This window comes from Cajanus cajan, chromosome 9 (assembly GCF_000230855.2).
Source record: "Cajanus cajan strain Asha chromosome 9, NIPB_CcT2T_4, whole genome shotgun sequence".
Classification (NCBI taxonomy): Eukaryota; Viridiplantae; Streptophyta; class Magnoliopsida; order Fabales; family Fabaceae; genus Cajanus; species Cajanus cajan.
The window spans coordinates 50201704-50217307 of record NC_138525.1 but is presented as its reverse complement, the minus strand read 5'-3'; the positions used below and the strand labels follow the sequence as shown (position 1 = coordinate 50217307).

General features: G+C 32.5%; 2 protein-coding genes across 2 annotated transcripts; both read left to right on the top strand.

Annotated features, from left to right (window-relative positions):
- Positions 1-4835: 4835 nt before the first annotated feature.
- On the top strand, positions 4836-5776 carry LOC109809186 (uncharacterized). Its single transcript, XM_020372431.2, has one exon. It carries the CDS (start codon positions 5060-5062, stop codon positions 5774-5776), a length of 717 nt encoding a protein of 238 aa, XP_020228020.2. The 5' UTR covers positions 4836-5059.
- Positions 5777-11378: 5602 nt separating this feature from the next.
- On the top strand, positions 11379-15313 carry LOC109790127 (uncharacterized). Its single transcript, XM_020349234.3, has 5 exons — positions 11379-11781; positions 11893-12020; positions 12114-12226; positions 13934-14119; positions 15088-15313. Exons 1-5 carry the CDS (start codon positions 11504-11506, stop codon positions 15115-15117), a joined length of 735 nt encoding a protein of 244 aa, XP_020204823.1. The 5' UTR covers positions 11379-11503; the 3' UTR covers positions 15118-15313.
- The last annotated feature ends 291 nt before the right edge of the window (positions 15314-15604 follow it).

Below are 15604 nucleotides of genomic sequence, written 5' to 3'. Positions count from 1 at the left end.
AAACCCCAACTATTGGGGTGAAACTGGCAAGGAGCCGAGTTGATGAAATTCAAAAAGTCACACTCAAATTGAGTGAAAGGAAGACAAACACCTAAATCCCTAAAAAGACATTGATATACATAGAAATGGGGAGGGTCAGAAGAACTCCCCATATACACACGCTCATCGGGCCGACAAGGCTCGAGCCGGATAAACTTGGAGACGGAAGAGTCACAGATCCTATGCGTTTTTCGAATCGCATTGATCTCCATAAACGACCTGAACACACTCTGGAACTCCCCCATGTCACACCTGACAAAGTCATAGCCAGGAATGCCGGGGACGAGATCCTTGGGCAGATTCTCCGCCTTTTTCTTTTTGGCGGTGGTCGTTCCGGTAGCCACCGCCTTGCCGCGCACCTTACCCTTGCCCTTGGCAGGCGCGGAAGATCCGACACCACTCTCTCCAGCCATCAAGAAAACAAAAAGACTCGAAGAGGGAAAGATTGGAGAAGAAAGAGAGAACAGGGAAATCGAAGTACCTAGTACCCCCTTTGACAAATGAAAGAGCAATAAGGAAGAAGGAGAACTCAGTTGCCAGAAACGACGATGAAAACAGAGGAGACGAAGATGGAAGACGAACAGAAACAAAGAGAGCAGCGTACGCAAGAAGCCAAGCAGTGAAAAAGAGTAAAGTGAAAAAGGAGAGGAGGCGGAGGAAGAGAAAAGGGCTCCTTGAAATTCAAACGGCCACGACACGTGTCAGAGAGAGAGCGCACCTAGCAACATATTTAATGAGCCCCATTATGGCAAGCACGACCATCATTACATAACCGTCACTCCTCATTAACACGCCGCCTACACGTTTTCGAGAACGAAGCGACAGTTATGACACATGGCGCCTTCACAGGCAAGCATACGCGAAGGGTCACTGCTCCTCAACGAGCTCGGTCTTAACTCCTCGACCCACGGTCTTCAGAGCTCGGGGGGCTAGTGTACTATCCGTACTGCCATGCCGAGCTCGAACTCGGCATCGCAGCGCAAAAGTGACCTCGGACACGCACTGAGCGACGTCAGCTCGGTATTCAAATAGGTTATAACTGATCTCGGGCCCAAGGCCCAATGAAACCCTAATTCACACTAAGGTACGTGCATTACTTATATGAGACTCATACTCCCACAAACTCTAACTTTGGCATCGGAGTCTCTTTTGCAGGTACCACCCCCATCTTGGAGCATCAAACGTACCAGTGAAGGAGGCTCACCAATCTTACCCAGCGGACCACCTCTACATCGGATCCTCGATAAGAACAATTCATATAAAAAAATTTATCATATTTCAACATTTAATAACTTAGTACATCATATATTACCATATGTTATAAGATAATTAACATATATCATTTTCAACATGTAATCACTAACTAATATACAACAACAACTTCCATATAACACCACACAATTGAAGTTTCACTAATCCAATCAAAGACATATTTATCTCATATGAAAAGCTAAAAAGGTTATCTATATCTTTTATGAAGACTTCAAGTTCTAACTCCATCATCTATTATACTGAAATCATAAAAAACCACAACAGTTTGCCTAAATATTAACAATTTGACCTTTGCTTACTAAAATGATCGTAACTTGAGTTCTAAACTTTCTTTTTAGTTGTTTTCAAATTCGTTGTAAAAGATAACATCTAAGGATACAACTTTTATGACGACAACAAAGTCTAATTCAAAAAACACTGATCTGCGTAACCCTTTCTATTTCGCTTAACGAATCTTGAATTGGATAGTTTTTGCCTCAATTCCGCTTAGCCATTTAAAAACTGCTTAGTCCTTTCAAATGTGCCTGACCCTTTCAAATCCACTCAACGGATTTATTCCAGAGACACCCCTATTCTCATTCCCAATTCCAATTAGTTGTTTCAAAATCTCTCAGCAGATTCATGATAGAGACAATCTTTATTACTCATGATTTTGGGTTTTCCAAGCCTCTCTAATCCATCCCAAGCTCACCTACAAGCTATAAACTCAAATTCAAAACAGCAAAATCTTATCTGAACATGGTCAATACTTCATTTTTAACAACAAAACAACTTACAACAAGGATTTGAGTACGAAATCAATAAAATCAAGATTTTCCTCCCAAATACCTCAAAAATCCCCATGGCAACTCCAAATATCAATATAATCTACCACCGATGAAAAAAATTCAACAACACATTCAACATACAACAATGAAGGATCAAGAAAATCAAGTTTCTCTTACCTTTACTCCTAGCCCACAAATAGAGGAAGAGAAGTAATTCAGGTCACCATATGACTCCAACCAATATAAACTCTCGATCAACTGCCTTGAGCCTTCACTAATCCCTTTTAGATCAATTATGGAAATGGTGAAAATATATAGCAACAAGGAGGAGAGAAAATTTTCTCGAGAGAGCTTCTCACTACTTCTCTCAAGATTTTCTTGAAAATGTAACATGAGGTTCAATTTTTTTTTAAAAAAAAAAATCTTATATACCTTTTCTTAAACTAATCAAACTGAACATATAATAATATTAAATCAAACACTTTAGAAGATAATATTACAAAATACACTTATAAACTCCTCACCCATATATAGCATTCGAAACTTAGTTGAATCGCACCATATTTATTTCTAAGCTTTTAAAAGTTAAAAGATAAGCCAATTAGAGTCGAGTTTAGTGTAATGATATAATATTTCACAATATGATGAATCATGATTTAAATTTTTGTTTTGAAGGATACTTATGTACACTTCAAGATTGATCTCGGAGCCGATCTTACGGAACTCCCGTGTGTTTACATTTAATAATGGATGTTCAATTTATAATAAATCATTAATGGAGATTTTTTTTAATATTTTAATTAAATGAAATAAACCAAAAAAATCATAATCATCGAAAATTATGCATGCTATAATTAATGTATTGTTTTTTATCCATAAAAATTATAAAAACGACAATAAAATTTGAACCTAAAATTTTATGCATATTATTTGAACTCTTTATTATTAAGCCAATTCTAGTGGTTCATTAACTTATTTCTTTGAAATCTATTCGTAATAAATTTGGATTCAAGATGTCTACTTTTGGTCCTTTAAGTATAACAATTATGTAATTTTAATCTTTCAAGTATCACAATTATACAAAATTTTTACGTATTTAATTAAGTTACATATATTAATAATTTTAGTAATAATAAATATATTTCATTTAATACATGAATAGAATTTATAATATATATAATTTAAAAGTTTAAATATATTTTTGGTCCCTATAAAATTAGCAAGTTTTGATTTTAATCCCTATAAATTTTTTTCTATATTTTTCATCCCTATAATATCTTTATATAATAAGAATAATTATAGAATTCTCTTCAAAAAAAAAAGAGAGAATAATTATAGAATAAGAATATCAATTATTAAATGGAAGTAAATGTATAAAAAATAATTAATATTATTTAGAACATGTAAAATATATTAAAAAAATAGAATAAAAGAGAAAATTTAAAACGTAAAAAAATTATTGATTAAAATGAGTAATTGATTATAAATTGATCAAAGAAAAAATAATTACACCGGAGAGTTAAGAAAACTTATCTTTTTTAAGATTTATTTTCTTGTCTTTTTTCTTTTGGAGTGAATGTTGAAAACTTTGGGATAAATCAAATTCCTCGTCGCTATTTATGTTTTGTACTGTTTTTTTTTTTAATTAAGGGAAGTTAATTTACATCTTCCACGCATGTCTGGTTTTGGTTAAGGGAAGTTAATTTTAATTTCTAGTATTTTTTTTTAATTGGTATCTTTACCTTTCTATGAAATATTATGATTTCTACCACTGAAAATATAAATGTAAAATATCTCAACGCATGCCTCCATGGCATGCCATATTTTAACTAATTTTTTAGTAGCCTTATTTCACGCCCAGATCTAATCCAATAATAATGATTTTATTTGTTTAAAAACATGATTTCAATACGGATGTTATCTAATAATAATGAATTTATTTCTTTAAAAAATACGATTTAAATAGATTTCAACAATATTGTTGGTTGTGACAATAGGAAAAGCCTAAGTCCAGTAAGAACAATTTTTTTACTTCTTTGAAATGTCTTGTGCTGATGGCAAAATTCTTGAAGGTATTCATGTTGAACCTGAAATGTCTTGTACTGATAAGAGCTCTGAAGACACTCATGACGTCTCTATAATGTCTTTTGTTGATAATGCCATTGAAGACACCCATGTTGTATCTGAGAAGGTCCTCAAATATTCCTATGTTGTCCTTGAAAAAAGAGTTAGTCTTTTTGTTCTTTTCAAAGAAAAAAAATTCTATTATTGTAAAATTAGTGTGTTTTAAGTTCTTAACTTTTGGTTAAAATTTGCTTTAGTCTCTATATTTCAAAAATGGTAGTTTTAGCTTTTGTATTTTATAAAATGTGATGAATTTCATTCCTCATAAGTTAAATGAAGAATAGGTTTTTAGAAGTGAAATTCATTACATTTCAAAAACATAAAGATCGTACCATTGTTGTTAAATCAGTATGTAGAGATTTATTGTCTCATGTTTTATAATTTTATGAATTTTCCCATCTATTTTCTAGAATTTTCTCATCTATTTTCTAAAATTGTATATTTCGTTGCAAATTTTTAAAATTTTCACATTTTATCACTTGTTATTAAGCTTTTTTTGTGTTATTAGTTGATTATTGACATGATACTTTAATCATTAATAAGATATGTTGATCATTGATGTGAACTCTTAATGTGATATACAAATAATGATGTGATAGACTGAGTTATATCAACATTTAACGTGACATAACAACTAAAAATGTGTCAATGATTAAGTAGTGATGTTAGGTAATTAACTAACAGGTAATCAAATATACAAAATGTTTAATTTCAAAAATTGAGTAACAAAATATGAAAAATGAACAACAAAAAGTACAATTACTAATTTTTACATTTTTCAATAAGCTACACTGACATTTTTTTCCTTGATTTTTGGTGTGTTTTATTTGTTTGAATAGATTAATGAGGTGGAAAAGATGGCCAAGAATGAAAGGCAAATGGAAAGCCAATTCCATAGCAAAAGGAAGATTATGAACCCTGAGATGATTAGGAGAAGAAAGATTTTTGTTGGGGGCTTACCTTCTGGCATATCTGAGGAGAAATTTAAGGAGTATTTTGAGAGGTTTGGCACAATAACCGATGTGGCTGTGATGCGAGATAGTGTCACAAATCGACCAAGAGGATTTGGGTTCATCACATTTGGTTCTGAAAAGTCAGTTAATGATGTTATGGTGAATAGCTTCTATGACCTAAATGGTAAACAAGTGGAGGTGAAAAGGGTGATGCCAAAAGTGGAGAATCGTGATCGTGGTGTTTTTGATCAATTGAAATACAACAATGGAAATGGAACATCATGGGAAGGTTTTCCTTATTATGGTAATAATATGATTCCAAGTCCTGCTTATGGTTCTCATCCTTGGTACAATAACAATGCTTATGGTTCTCATCCTTGGTACAATAACAATGCTTATGGTTCTCATCCTTGGTACAATAATAATGGGTTATATGCTAATGCACCAAACCCTTATGATTGGTACCCTATGCTTGGTGCTTCTCTTCCTCGGTACATGCCCATGGCACCCATGGCTCAACCATGTCCTGACCCTTTTGGTTATTGTTTCCCAAGTTATCCATATGTTGGTGGGAATGTTGGGGTGAACAATAAGCCAACACAGAATAATCATAGAGAGTAAACGATTAGATAAAAGATAAAATTTAAAAATGTTGTTTAAATTTTTTTTTAATTGATGTTTTTCTATTGAAATTGAAATTTTACTTGATAAATTACATTTTCAAGTGATTTAATCGAAGTGAAACTTCAATTTTAATTGAATATTAGCTTTATGTCATGTAAAAAAAAATATAATTATAATTACTGATGTTGATATATATTCAAATAATTTTATATGTATACATGTGTTGTAACATTTTATTTTATGTAAATGTTTGTTTTAAATTTATCTTTCCAACTTTATGTTAAATTGCAACAGAGTTAAATTATTGCGATTAATTTAGTATCGGAAAAGTTGGAGTTGGAGTAGTATATTCATGATGGTAAGTTTAAATCTTATTTTTTATTTATTGTAATTCATATAGATAAAAAAAAATTGTAATATATTTGATTGAAAATAACAATTTTTTTATTAAAAATTAGACAATTTATTTATCATTTTAGATTTAATTAGTTATTACTTTCTCTGGACTAGTACTTTTTATACTTTGAGTTTGATTTTAACTATAAATTATTTTTATCGATATGCATGCATTGAGTAGAGAGTTACATGGTCACCATTTTAATTTCATTTTTTGACGGGCAGAAAAGTGACACACAGCTCATACTACTGTATAATTATTGTTTTAGTAATTTTATTTAATACTATTGTTATTTATCAAAAAATATTATCTCTAATGCCAAATTAAATAACATTAAAACTTTGATAAGTATTAATTTGAAACTTAGGATGACTTATATACAAATCATTCGAATATATTTTGCGTGATAATTAAAAATTAATATTATATTTATGAATTTAACCATTTGAATTCATTGAAACGTATTTAACACATTTATTAAAATATATTCTTATTAAAAAATTATACTACCATTTAATAAAAGTATTATATATAAAACTAATATATATAATTGTTTAGTTTTATATATACCATGTTAAAAATTGTAAAAATCGCAATCATTTATCTGAATCTTTTTGGGTGATTCCAACATCATTGTAAAGCTAACATTCAAGGTTACAACTTTCTTGATAATCTTAAGACCAAATTCAGTCATCTGCCTCTAGCAATGCAGCACTCAATTTAGCGCTCTAGTGTTGAATTTCTATTAACTTCGTTTTCTTGCAAGACTGCAACGTTGGATATCTGCCAAATCAGTTCCTCCCAAGGCTACAATGCTCAAATCAGCGTTGCAACGTTGGATCTTTGTCCCCCTATTTTCCCTCATAGTTGTAGTGCTGGTTCAGCGCTCCAGTACCGAGTGTAGAGTTTTATGCACTTTCATGGTTTCTCACTTTCGTTTTCTCCTACACTTCACAAACTTTCCCCTTAAACATGATTTATACTCATTATCTTTACTTAATTAGTTCATGCAACCCAGAAAACCACAAGAAATGCAATATGCATTGAAAATTCAAAGGAAATCCTCAACATTAAACTTTCCGTCAAGACAACCAAAACCTCTCAACTTTCAACATGCAACCAACTTCATATCCACCCCAAAAGCTAAAATTTCCATAAATCCAACTAATTTTAAGTTTCAATTCAATCAATCCAACAAATCAAAAAAACCCAAAATTCTAGCTTCTCTTACCTCAATCCTAAACTTCCCGAAGAAGAAGAAGAAAAACTTTGGGCTGCTTTGAGGTAGAAGAAGAGACACAAGAGAAAGTGAGCTCTGAGCTCCATGTATTTGAGGTCTCCCTTAAGAACCTGAGAAAAGAAAGAGTGTTTTGTTAGTGAAATTTTGTTTCTTTTCATTTTTTCCTGAAATTTTAGAATCACACAATTCGAATATATTTTACGTGATAATTAAAATTTAACATTATATTTACGAATTTAATCATTAGAATTCATTCAAATGTATTTAACTCATTTATTTAAATATATTCATATTAAAAAATTATACTACCATTCAATAAAAGTATTATATATAAAATTAATATATATATATATATATATATATATATATATTGATGGGATTATTTTATGATATTTGTTTGAGAGGATATTTTATAAGACTTATTTTTTTATCAGAGGAGCATAATATAATTTTATTCATGAGTCTCTATTTATAGAGAAAATTTGTTATACAAAATCAAATATTGATATTATCCTATTCTAAAATAAGGAAATAAATCTTAAAATAATCAGAACAGATTAAATCTAAATATTTGAAATATAAATAAAATATTCTTATAAAAAACTAACTTAATCTTCTAAAGATATTTAGGCATATTCCCAACACTCCTCCTTGACTGAATATCTTTATCACCTAATTTGAGTTTCAAAATCTGCCTTTTCTCTTTTTGATTAGTTTCTTCTTTTTGTGATTTTTGTTGTAATTCTTCTTGAGTGGGACCACTTTAACATTTGTCTCGAACTTCTCTTTTGAAGGTGATTTTTCATCATCTTCATTCTCCTCTTGATCATCAACTTTCTTTTGAAGACATGCATCTTTGTGTTCTTCACTTGTATCTTCATTTATAATTGGCTCCTCCTCCAAATTTAAAGCAAAACTTTTGCCTTTCATATGAACATTGAATACTTCTTTGTTGTGTATATCTTTAATCACACAATTTTTATCTTCAAATAACACTTTATAGCCTTTTCCTAATAATTGAGAAACACTCAACAAATTTTGGTTAATATATAAGGAACATATAAAACATCAGATATTAATTTAAAACCTGAATGACTCTTAATAGCAAGTGTTCCTTTGCCTTTTACTGCAAGGTGTGCTCCATTCCCCATTTGAACTTTAGAGATATCAGTTTTGTTAAGTTCTTTGAAGAGTTCTCGATCATAGGTCATATGATTTGTACAACCACTATCAATAATCCAAGCTTTTGAGGGTTTTTTGGTCATAAAGCATGACATTGAAAGTAGTTCTTCTTCTCCCTCTTCTTGTTGATCTTCAACAATGTTGGCTTCTTCTTGTTGCTCATGAGATTTGCATACATGTTTTAGGTGTCCTAATTTTCCACAATTTTCACATTTTACATCAGGTCTCCACCAACATCTTTGTTGTGGATGATTAGTCTTTTTGCAATAAGGACATGGTGGAAAAATTTGAGTGTTATTATATTGACTGTTCTCTTGAAACAATTCTTTCTTCTTGTTTTTGCCACTATTTGTGTTCTTCCATTTGGCTAAATATACACCCTCCACAGATCCTTCTTCTCTCATAAGCCTCCTTTGTTCTAATGCTTGCAATGCATGTAACACTTCTGCCAAAGTGATCTTACTCAGATCCTTTGTGTTTTCCAAAGCCGTTATTGAAGCTTCATATCTTTCAGGTATAGTTACTAAATTTTTTTCAACAATTCTAGAATCAAGAAATTGCGTTCCTAGTAATCGTACCTTATTAGCAATGCCAAGCAGTTTGTCAGAGTATTGTTTGATTGTCTCTGTCTCCTTCATTCTTTGTATTTCAAATTCTCTCATTAAATTTAATACTTGCATGCTTCGAATCCTTTCATCTCCAGCATATTCTTCTTTTAGATAATCCCAAATTGCTTTTGCCGATTTGAGAGTCATGATCCTTGTGAAAACATTTTGTGAAACACAGGCAAAGAGACAACTTTTTGCCTTTGCCTTCTTGATTTTCTTTTCCTTGTGAATTTTCATTTGGGCTACGGTAGGATTGTCTGGCAACGCGAAAACATCATAATCTTCTTCTACGGCTTCCTAGAGATCTAAACCTTCTAGGTATGCCTCCATTCTCACCGCCCAAAGATCGTAACTTTCTCCATCAAAAATAGGTGGGGAAATTTGTGAAAAGTTTGTTTCTGCTTCCAACTCCAAGATCGTAACCTTAGCTCTAGATACCAATGATGGGAGTTATTTTATGGTACTCGTCTGAGAGGATATTTTATGAGTGTTATTTTTTTATAATTTTATTACAAACATACTCCACAATGATGAGATATTGTCCGCTTTGGGCCTTAGCCCTCACGGTTTTGCTTTTGGTCATCACCCAAAAGGCCTCTCAATCATTGAAGTATGTTTGTATTATATAAGTTGTTATTTGTTGTATTATTTTATCGATGTGGGACTTGTTTGAATCCCAACAATCCTCCTCTCAAATAAGGGACCTAACCTTTCATGCAGCGGAATCTGTCTTTATATGGCACATTATATTTTATGAGTTATGAGGGGTTATAGGGTTATTGGTTGTCACCGAATCCAACCTGCGGCTCTGATACCACTGATGGGGTTATATTGTGGTATTTGTCTGAGAGAATATTTTATGAATTATTTTTATAAGGTTATTACACAAACATACTCCACAATGATGAGATATTGTCCGCTTTGGGCCTTAGCCCTCACGGTTTTGCTTTTGGTCATCACCCAAAAGGTCTCTCAATCATTGAAGTATGTTTGTATTATATATATATATATAATTGTTTAGTATAATTATTTTATCATAATATTAGTTAATTAATATATTAGATATGATAATCAACCTATTATATTGTTTGACGTATTTGTATCAGTTAGAGCTGTCAAAACGGGTAACCCGACCCGGCCCGGCCCACCACAGATTGAGTCTTTGGTGGGCCAACCCGGCTCATTTATTGGTGAGCTGAAAAAAGTTGAGCCCGGCCCGGCCCACCACGGGTTGGTGGACTAAACGGGTTGGCTCACCTAATTTGAAAAAATGTAAATTATGTAACTCACAGCCAGTCCAACAGCCAGCCCAACAATTCCAAGGCTAAAAACAGCAACAATTGACCCCGCTTCTACCTTTGCAGTGTTCCAGATAGCTCCAAGGCCTAAAAAGTTAATCAAAATAATAATTGAATTGGGCATAAAATATTTTAAAAAATAAATGCAATAAAAATCCACCAATCTTGTCCAGTAGAATGCTTAGATGGTGGCCCAATAGCATAAGGCTTTTTTTTTTACTCCATAGGCCTTCTCATCAGTTGCAGGGTTTGGTGGCCCAATAGCATAAGTTTTTTATTTTATTTTATAGGTTGGTAGGTCAGTCCGGTTCACCACGGGTTTAACCCGAGTGAGCCGGATTTAAAATTGGCCAACACTGAAATTTTTAAATTTTTTTTAGCCTAACCCAGCTCGAACTCGTGGTGAGCCGAATTGGCTCACCGGTCTGAGCCCATTTTGACAGCTCTAGTATCAGTTATTAATATTTTTAAAACTTATATGTCACAATTGAGGTCACGACACAGTCGTATAAAGAAAATATGGCTAAAAATAAGAAGTCATCCATTACTAATGTTTATCAAATAAAAATATTAGAAAAACCTTTTGTGATTTTCGAGATCAGATTGAGCTTGAGTGTAGTTTACATGAAGAGAAAGTATTAAGACCATATAACATAACATCCGTTATCAAGATGATTAATTTTAGTTAATTATCTGTTGATTTTTTAGTAATCATCTTAAATTATCCTACATCAAAATTATACGAACATTTTATTTTATTTTTTAATTTGTGAATGAGGCAAAAATATGACATTTTATTTGAAATTAAAGTGAGAATAATAAGTATTAGAAAAGCTTCCATAGAAATATCAGTTTGCTTAAGAAATTTGCGCCAATACTGGCCAGAAAATTGTCTCATACAATGCAACGAATCATGATGTGTGGATGAGAAAGTAGAAAGTAGAAAGTAGAGACCCAAAGTGCATTGCTACAGAGTACAGAGGAAGGAGCATAATCCTAATGATCCTAGTTAGCCATATCCAAGCTCCTTTCGGAGGAGCCATGTTTTCGAAGTGTTCCCCACACAAATTCATCACTCTGACAAACCCTCTACCACCTGCACCCAAATTCATCACTACAAGACCCTTGCATCTCACCCTCGCCAAAGCAGAAACAAACCTCGACTCGGATTCCTCTTCTCCTCCTCAAACGGTTTTCGTGACTGGCGAGGATGTTCCATTGGAGGGTGTCATCCAGTTCGAGAAACCCACCTCTTCTCCTCCTTTTGAAAAATGGGGGTAATTGGTTTTTGACTTTTTTTTCCTATCAAGTTATCTTTTTTGTTTGTAAAGTAGAAAACTTGTTGCGAAATTTTAAGTGGGTCATCCATCATGCATGATGTGTTGTAGGCGTGTGGCTCTGCTAGCTGGTGCGGATGTGTTGGCCTTGTTCTTGTTTGCCACGATTGGAAGATACAGTCATGGACTTTCTGTTTTGGACCTCGACACTCTGCGCACTGCTGACCCTTTTATAGCGGGTGTGTTTGTTTTTTACTTTTTCCCATGATTGTCGAATGTGTGTTTTGGAGAGTTTGAGGTTTGAGAATTGGGTGTGTTTGAATGGTGTGCAGGGTGGTTTTTGGGTGCTTACTTCCTTGGAGGGTTTGGGGAGGATGGGCGTGGGATGAATGGTCTCTCCAAAGGTGTCATTGCTACTGCCAAGTCATGGGCTGTTGGGATCCCTGTAAGTTTAATGCTTGCTTCTTGGATTTTGTTACACAAAGATGCATAATATGTTGTGCATAATATACAATATAACAACAAATAAGTACTACCAACATACTCTCTTTAATTGGTTGAAATTTATTGGAAAACACAAAATTTGGTAGGTTCTACACCCTAAGAGAAGTGTGTTACAAAGTGTGTGTTAGCACTCTTTTATATATAACTTGTTCAAATCACACAATTTAATTAGAAAATAGAAAGGTTGTATAATGTGTGTACCCAGAGAGGAGCTTGAATCCATGTCCATAATATTGATCTTAATTCAATCCTAAAAAACCTTACGTATAAGATGAGTATTTAAGAAAGTGAATTGGATCTAACTCAATTCTACAAAATCAGCATGTAAAGAGATGATTGCTCTGCACTTATATATACTAATTTGATCATACCACTAGTCGAAGTGAACTCTAACACTTGACCTAACCTTGGAAGGAATCTTGAATCTGTAGTATAGCTGCAATCTTGATCTGCATCCATAGAGAAAAGAACAAGAGAAAACTACTCTATGCCCCTATTTGGATACAAGTTAAAAGTATTTTTGAGAATTTCTCTAATAAAAATAAAGACATTTTCAGTAGAGAAGCTATTAAAAACACTTTTAAACTTTTACCCAAACATATTCTGTGTAGTGACTAGGGTTTTGTACAAGTTATGTATACAAATTTGTCTAATGAAACAACAGTTTTATAATCATCACGAGAAAGCAAGGATCCTTCATTTGGGCATTGAAGTGAGAGTTCAACTCATCATGTCTCTAGAATGTGTGCAAGTTGGGGGAAGCTTGAATACATACACAACCTCAGTCTAACCTTGGGAGAAATCTTGAATCCATACTTGCAATCTTGGTCTTAATACTTTAGAAAAAATAATGAGGAAAAACTGCCTTGTGTGTGGTGACTAAGATTTTCCCATAAGGATTGCACACAAAAGTGTCTAGTGGATTAAGAGTTTTATAACTCATCAGATGATAGTAGAGAACTCCTCACGGCTCACTCGTACACCAAAGTGAGAATCCAAACAATCATAGATCAATATACATCATAAGTCCAAATAGAAAATATCGATCATAATAATTAAAATAACTTTATTAATTTTTCATAATCAATATTATTTAATAAACTAAAATTAATCTAATAATTAGATAATATTAATCCACAAAAAAATTAATACATCTTTCTGCAAGTTGTGGGATTTCATGAGCAGTGGGTGTATTGATCTTCTTAATTGGCACTTTTGCTTTAGCATCCGTTCTATTGCTGAAAATTTAATGTGTCTTGGAATACCATACGAATTGAAGAGCTTTCTTTTGAAATGATTTACAATGCTTGAAATGATTTGTAATGCAAGTGAGTTGAATTGAATCAGTAAAGTGAGTTGTAATATATCATTACTTTTGAATTTCAACTGGTAATTACAACTTGAACACAGTTGCTTTGCATTCATAGGAACATGAAGCAAGTAAATTATATTTTGGCAATCTTACACACAAAATACTACATTTTTCTTCTCTAAGATTGGCAAGAATAATTTCTTACAGATATATGATAATTGGATTGTTCCTTACTGGGAATGATAAGATATGTATTGTTTGTTGCACAGTTGTTTACTCTTTCCACTGAACTTCCACAAAACAGATCCCATTTAACTATTTTTGACTTCTTGGCAGATAGGAATAGTAATAAGGGCAGCAACAGCAGGTCATCTACCAAATTATGGTTTTGTATTTGTGAGTCTGGGAAGCACTGCTGTGTTACTTATCACATTCAGAGCATTATTATATACTATTCTTCCGGTCGACAATAGTAAGAAGAGCGATGTTTATCGCCGTGGCAGTCCCTTTGAACTCTTTGAGGTATATAGCCTTTTCTTCTTTATCAGATCTCAGGATATTATGTTTCAAATTTCATTTCAAAGTTTGGTATGAAAGACTAGGTTATTCATTCTAGGAAACTGTTTAAAGGTCTTCCATATAATTGCATTATATAAACCTGAACTTGTGTTGCACCTCTACTACATCTGATGTATCCATTGTGAATGCGCTCATTTGCTGTCAACTTAAAATCCAAAATAAATGCCATAATTGAGAAGAAAATACATATGTAACTTGAGATCTACAGAGCAAAGATTCCATCCTTGATTAGTTGGTGGAATCCTTGCTCATGCTTGCCAAAACTATTATTGAAGTTTTTAATTATGAAAATTGAGATTTACAGAGCCTATATACTGTTAATTTATACTTCAGCAGCAGAATTTCCTTAATATCTTAAACTAATTGTGCAAATAATTTAATTTTTACTCATAATAATCTTTTCTTTATCACTATATAATACTACCTCTGTCCTGTATACAAGAAACAAAGGAGGATCTTATTTTGGCCCTAATTATAAGAAATACGAGTCTACTTTTAGATTAAATGTATTAATTGGTAATTTTTTTTATATGCTTTATTTATTATGAGTTTGTTAACAAGTTTTCTATTCATTTTCCATGAAAATGAATACATTTATTAGACAACTAACCTATAAGTCATGCTTATTGGCTGAAAATATTATTCCTTGACTTTTGAGTAGTGTTATTAAATATAATTACCACCTATATTATTTAATCTATGGGTAGTTTTGGAATATTTCAAACTATGACATTATGAATTAAAACTAACTTAACTACTCTTATTAGTTCTAACTCTTGATGAATTAGGTATTTGCTTTTCGTGTATAGGAACAGAAGTAGTAATAACTAATAACTGTATTAATATTATAGCCATTCTGTAGAGCATTGGATACCGAATCGTGATACAAAATTTGCTCTTTATTTTTGTAGCTGCTCACATCATTAGTACGGCGGTGGTAGCTATGCATTGCATGTTCAAGGCACCATACTGGGTATGCATCAGAACATAATCTCCTTGTACTATCGGTTCATATAAAACAAGTAAGAGTAGGTGTTTACTGCAGATGACTTTTATTCAATTAAATGTGTATACTATATTACTATTAATACACCTTTGATCAATTAAAAGTGCATTACTATTAAGTCATTTGAATCATGCTCTGGTCCATTTGCACTATACTATGTGACTTTCTGAGATCACCCAAGTTTTCCAAAACAAGCTCACCCTTCATGTTACATGATGATAAAGTAGAGGCTTTTGGAGGTATGAATAAATTGGTTGTGTTCTTGTCTTTTGAACTGCAACAACCTTGAGAGATAGTGATGTAGAACATAAGCACAAGAGGAACAAGAAAAGGAGACAGATATTGTTGTAGCAAAAATTCTTCATCTAATACTAATATTGAAAGACATGCCAGATCTCGTCTTGTTTTACACAGTTAGGAGT